The sequence below is a fragment of the Sinocyclocheilus grahami genome, unplaced genomic scaffold, assembly GCF_001515645.1.
Source record: "Sinocyclocheilus grahami isolate Dianchi unplaced genomic scaffold, SAMN03320097.WGS_v1.1 scaffold334.1, whole genome shotgun sequence".
Lineage (NCBI taxonomy): Eukaryota > Metazoa > Chordata > Actinopteri > Cypriniformes > Cyprinidae > Sinocyclocheilus > Sinocyclocheilus grahami.
Genome location: NW_015505513.1, coordinates 660,726 through 666,675, shown reverse-complemented (window position 1 = coordinate 666,675; position 5,950 = coordinate 660,726). Strand labels below are relative to the sequence as shown.

Below are 5,950 nucleotides of genomic sequence, written 5' to 3'. Positions count from 1 at the left end.
TGCTGGATTGTCAAACTCTGTTTCAGCCCTTTTCGTGGGAAATTCTGTACGTTAGCTGCTTACCAGCCAGCTCTTCAACCGTCTTCGGGGGCTTTGTCCTTGTTTTTCAGCAGCTGAATGTAACTTTTTGTGGTTATGACCTGGAAAAGGCATCTAAATAGTGCAAGTCGACAAATTAGTTTATATGAGTATGTTTCAGTCTCCAGTGTTTAGTCTATACTGCTGCTGTCATAAGTTATTGCGAGGAGGCAGTGGCTTGTACAATTTTGAAGCTAATGTGGTTCAAACCATGTTTGAATATTTGTTGATATCTAATTTACACTATTTGTTAAGTATATAGGGTTAAATATTGCTAAATATAGAGATACATGCTGAAAAGTTACCAAAACCCATCTCCCATGACAGCTGAACATCCTGCCAATATAAACAACTTACAAAGAAAAAGAAAAGTTTTTTTTTTCTTTTTGTGTGTGTCCATTTAGTGTTCATGGACCAAATGCACTCAAAAGAAAGAAAAACCTTTCTCTTTCTGGTTTTCCAAAAAAATGTGATGCAAATCAGTCTGACAGAGGACAGTGAGCCATTATAACTGCCTCCTTGGGGTATTTTTGTGTATTAAATGAAAGAGTTTTTACGTTTTTTTTGGGTGGAAGGAGGCATGTTTATTTCTGTTGTTTGTCCTTGGGGGCATGTCGGAATATTTGAAAAAGAGTGAGAGTGTTTTTTAAATTTTTATATTACAGAAGAGAATGATGTCAGGACCGCCTGAAGTTCTTTTCAAACTCTACTGTCTCACATCCCCTTTTCCCTCAGCGTACCGATCATAAAATAGACTGCTGGTGGGAAAATCTCCTTCCTTTGCCCTTAAGGTCTCCAGCTTGTTTGTGCAAGTCAGCCTTTGTGAAGGCCACTGGTCCCAGTATGCTGACTTAAGCTTCTATGCTGCATGTCATTCATCTTGCTTCAATGGTTTGGATGGTGCTTACATATTTTGTAAGGTGTAATTTAACTTCTTTCAAGAGAAAGAGCGGTTGTCTGTTTTCAGCTTGCTTCCATTTTGTTCTCATACTTGAACCATTTCCATACAAAAAAAAAACAAGTATTTCAAACACAGAGGTTGTTTGTGTTGGCAAGCTCATTTGGAACACGTAGTATCTTTACCAGGAGTTGTGAAAATGTAATAGAAGACTTCATGTTTGTCAAACATTTCAGTCAGCAGTACGAAATTGGTTTCACAATGACTGAGTGGGCTTTTCTTGTACGTGAAACAATCAGACAAAGTGTTTAAAGACTATCTGTTTAAATTACAGATAATCAAATCAAGTCGTTATGCTTGTCTTTCTTGATCCTGATCAATCTGATGCAATTAGATTAGAAGTTGGCACATAAACAGGCAGCAGTTGTGTATTGGCTTGTTTAGTAGGTGATCAAATCTACAGAAAATTACTAATCCAATCTAGGAAATCTGAGAGTATTCATACTTTAATGGTGCCACTTAAATAAAAACATTAATCAAAGTTTTTCTGTTTCTTTCTCTTTTCTCAAAGTATTTAAAAGATTTTAAAAGATTTTAAAATCTTTTTACAGATTCACAACAGAGAGATTTAATGATGACAACATCATGGAGCGATCGACTTCAGGACTATGCAGATCTCCCAGCAAACATGGATGGCCTGGCGATGAAGAAATACAGGAGAGAGGCCTATCATAGGTACAGAATAAACTGACTGTATAACCACTGTGTTTGGGTGGCTTGGAAAAACAGATTTGTCAGTTAGAATTCAGAGACATCATCTCCTCAAAAGGAAATTGTATTTTCCTTTCTATTTAGATAAAGTGTCATTTGTTTGCAATCCACTCATTTTAGAAGAGCCTGTTGAGTATGAGTTTATAATAGTTTTCACTGAGCATTCCATACTCCGTGATTTTACATCTTACGAGTCACGTAAATAATTTAAGCAACTATGTCAAGAAAAGATCCTGTTATTTAGACAGTCAGCTCCTCTGGTAAATTGGGATTTTAAATTAAAATAAAGAATGGAGTTACCTAATTTTAAGCAAAACCCTGCAGCGATGTTTCAAACTACATCGAGAAAACGGGCACATGGAACACGTAAGACTAGGGAATATAGAGGAGCTTGTGCAACCCCACAAGTATGGAATTTGCCATGCAGTGGCATTATGCAATCTTCAGTAGATAAGAGGTATGCCATTCGGTTCCTCTTAAAAATCTGCCCCTTTAGCACACACCGTCACTTGTGGCATTAATCCAACCAAAGTTCACGTCTGAAATAGAGCGTAGTTTACTCTTCCTACTGTGCGTGAACTTTGACTTTACATTTCTCCATGCTGAAGCCAAAAGTTCACTGCCTTGTTCCATTAGCCAGATAAGGGGGTTTAGATAAGGAAAAGTAAATGTGAGCATCATGGCAGGGATTCCACTCTCTGTACAGTCTATCTGAGGTCCAAAGGCAGTGCTGTTATCTGGCGTGTGAGATGTGCAGTGAAACATTTGTTAACTCTGTGGAACATAGTGGTGAAGCTGTAAAACACAGAAAAAAAAGAATATGGTCCCGATGACACAAAATCTGTGACCCGAAAAAAAATAGTTTCTTTTAAGTAAGTCTGTTTACGTGGCGTCCATCGTAGTAACACCCCCACCCAGGCTGTTTATGTATGTTGGTAAAAAGCAAGAGACTGAAAACTACCACTCTGATGATCAAGAACTGAGGTGGAATTCATCCAACTTGCCAATACCTTCGATATCTTTTATCAGGATGTCCTAATGTATATTAATGGCACAAAGTCTGTGACCCTTATTGCTGTAGAGAACAATCAAAATCCTTTTTTATGTGGCAGTCATCTTGGTATGCAAGGCTACAAGGGACTGAAAACTTCCAATCTGTTTATCAAGATGGCATTTCAACTAGTGATATACAATTTCAGCAACCAAAAATAATCAGCCAAAAAAAAAAGAAAGACAAGATTCGTCCAAAATAGTTTTGGAGGGTGATCATTGACTAAAAGGATGCTAAAACAGCAATATGTTAAGTTTATTTCGCAGAAATATCAAGAGACAACTCGTTGTTGAACTTAATTTAGTTTATCACCTGAAAACATCACACCCAATACAGCATACCAAGTTCAATTACCCAATTAACCAAATTTGGTTTTGTTTGTTGACTTAGTTTTGATTTCATTGTTTTGGTTAAAAATTCATTTTGATAAGTCCCTATTTTCAACACAACAAATATTACTTAATCATATATACATGCGTTTTTCTAATGCCGAGTTCACACTGCACGATTTTAGCCCGATTTTTAACTCGCCAACAGGTTTTGCAAAATCGCCGACAAATGCCCGACATCGGAGGCAAATCGGTGCTCGTGCACGCGAGTGACAATCACGCAGTGTGAATTATCAAAGACGCGATCTGAGGGAATTGCCGACGCCTGCGAAATATTTGGCATGCTAAATATCTGGAGCTGTCGCCAATTCACAATCACGCTGTGTGCAATGAGTTCTGACTGAAAACTACATCGGCGATGACCTACAGCCAATTAGAGACCAAGATACAGGGCAGCGGGAAGTTCGGGAGGAGTTATAGACCAGAATATCAGTATTTTAATAGATATATGAACAATTATATCATACAGAAACAAGCACAAACATTCCTGCATAATCTGTTTTTCTTTTTCTCCTTGTAGCTGGAAATCAGCTCACAGACAATTTGCGGGCTATATATATATATATATATATATATTTAAAATAATTACAGTCTTGTTCGTGAGAACTCCGGTCTGATGCACGTGGGTTCTCGCGTTATTTCCTTATCACTTCTCGCCTGTGTTTTGTTGTGAAACGTAGTTTGCGGACCAGACAGAGCTGTCGGAGATTCTTCCTGACAGTGAAGTCATGCAGTGTGAAACCCCCTGTCGCCGATCCATCGTGCAATGTGAACACAGCAGCAACTGACTGCTACCCCAGATAGTCACGCAGAGTGAAAACAACGGTGATCCGACGAGTTTGAAAATCGTGCAGTGTGAACTCGGCATAAGTAAACAAACTCAAACTCATGCGTGTTTCTAATACCGAGTTCCATGTTTGTGCTTGTTTCTGTATGATATAATTGTTCATATATCTATTAAAATACTGATATTCTGGTCTATAACTCCTCCCGAACTTCCCTCTGCCCTGTATCTTGGTCTCTCATTGGCTGTAGGTCATCGCCGATGTAGTTTTCAGTCAGAACTCATTGCACACAGCGTGATTGTGAATCGGCGACAGCTCCAGATATTTAGCATGCCAAATATTTTGCGGGCTTCGGCGACGTGTCGGCGATTCCCTCAGATCGCGTCTTTGATAATTCACACTGCGTGATTGTCACTTGCGTGCACAAGCACCGATTTGCCTCCGATGTCGGGCATTTGTCGGCGAGTGAAAAATCGTGCTAAAATCGTGCAGTGTGAACTCGGCATTATAAGTAAACAAAGAGGCAATTGGCTCTTTTAGCTGAAAGGCGGGACTTCCCATTTCTACAGTCACCATGTTTCTTCCATTCAGTTTTATATGAGAGGTTTGTCTCCTCCCCTTTATAGTGTATCTGGTACAGTATAAGTAGCCTATTACAGAATAGGGCAACAATGAGGATCCATTGGAAATACAAGAGTCATCTGTTTACCAGCTGTCTCTAACTAGTGATGCACACTCTGTTGTCTGAGCCGCTGCACCCGCCTGGTTCTTCCTGCTGTTGTTGATTGTTCTAGATGTCTTTGAAGGGAAGCAAACCACTCCTAACTCAACAACTGGCACAACAACAGAGAATGCTATAGAACTGGCACAATCATTTTTGCAACAAGTCAGAAATTCAATGACAAGAAAGTAGAGAGAGGGGGCTATTGTTTGCTGTGGGGGTAACAGGGTGAACAGAGAAATGGGCTTGACAGACCAGCTAGAGCAGTGACATCCACTCAGAATGCAGTGTGCAGGTCCTACCTGGAAAAGTGAATCATGGGATGTAGTCCAGTGTTATGCCACCACAAGGTAGGGTTGATCAAAGTAACTTTGTTTTGGTAGTAATGATTTTCTTTTTAAAGTTGTGTCAATGTTTATAGGGTTACAAAAGCGTTTAATACTGGTCTGACGTCTCTGATGATCATTTCCACTTTTTCTCTTTGTTTTTTGTAATAAAAATATACTACTTTACACACTGTATATTCAGCTGCTGTTTAAAAGTTTAAAAATGCTATTTTATGTTGTTGAAATTGTTTCTGGCTGCAATATAAACTTTGAATCTCTTGTAAAACTATGGATACAATAGAAGTGCAAATATCTGTCAGTTATTGTTTGTGGTTTATCTGTGTCAGTATCAGATTATATGCATACACAGAGAGTGATTCAGAATTTCCTTTGTGTTCATATCCTGGCATTAAATATCATGGCTTATGGACTAAAGCATAGAGCTGTCAGTGTTCAAAATAAATTCAGATCACTCTTAGCATGTTGGCCCAGGGATGGGAGTTTATTTATTGCTGGGAATGCCATAGTGTAGTAGTTTATTTTATTTTATTTTGTTCTCTAAAAGCGAGCCATTTTATTTTATTTCTCAAAATTGCGAATTGCAAACTATTGCCACCAAACACACCTCTGACTGTTTCACCTTCTTCCCCAGAGTGTTTGTGAACAGAAGTCTGGCCATGGAAAAGATTAAATGCTTCGGCTTTGACATGGACTACACTTTAGCGGGTAAGGTGTTTCCTACTTCCTTTGATGACTATGCTTAAATGTTCAAAGTCCAAATCCCCCTTTACTTCTACAACCCTAGGAATGTGCCAATTTCTAAAAGAAATCTCATAATATTTGTCCTTATGTTTGGGTGTCTCTTGGAGCCAGTAACACTCTTGCTTAGAATCTCAGGGTAAACATACAGTAGGATTCATAAGTATATTTA

General features: G+C 38.7%; 1 protein-coding gene across 2 annotated transcripts in view; it reads left to right on the top strand.

The window, feature by feature from the left end:
* Positions 1-5,950, top strand: part of LOC107602759 (cytosolic purine 5'-nucleotidase-like) — a 30,885-nt gene that overhangs the window by 563 nt on the left and 24,372 nt on the right. For both annotated transcript variants that reach the window (XM_016295333.1, XM_016295334.1), the window contains exons 2-3: positions 1,588-1,711; positions 5,672-5,745. In XM_016295333.1, coding sequence (XP_016150819.1) covers positions 1,588-1,711; positions 5,672-5,745 — 198 coding nt within the window. The remainder of the gene's footprint in view (positions 1-1,587; positions 1,712-5,671; positions 5,746-5,950) is intronic.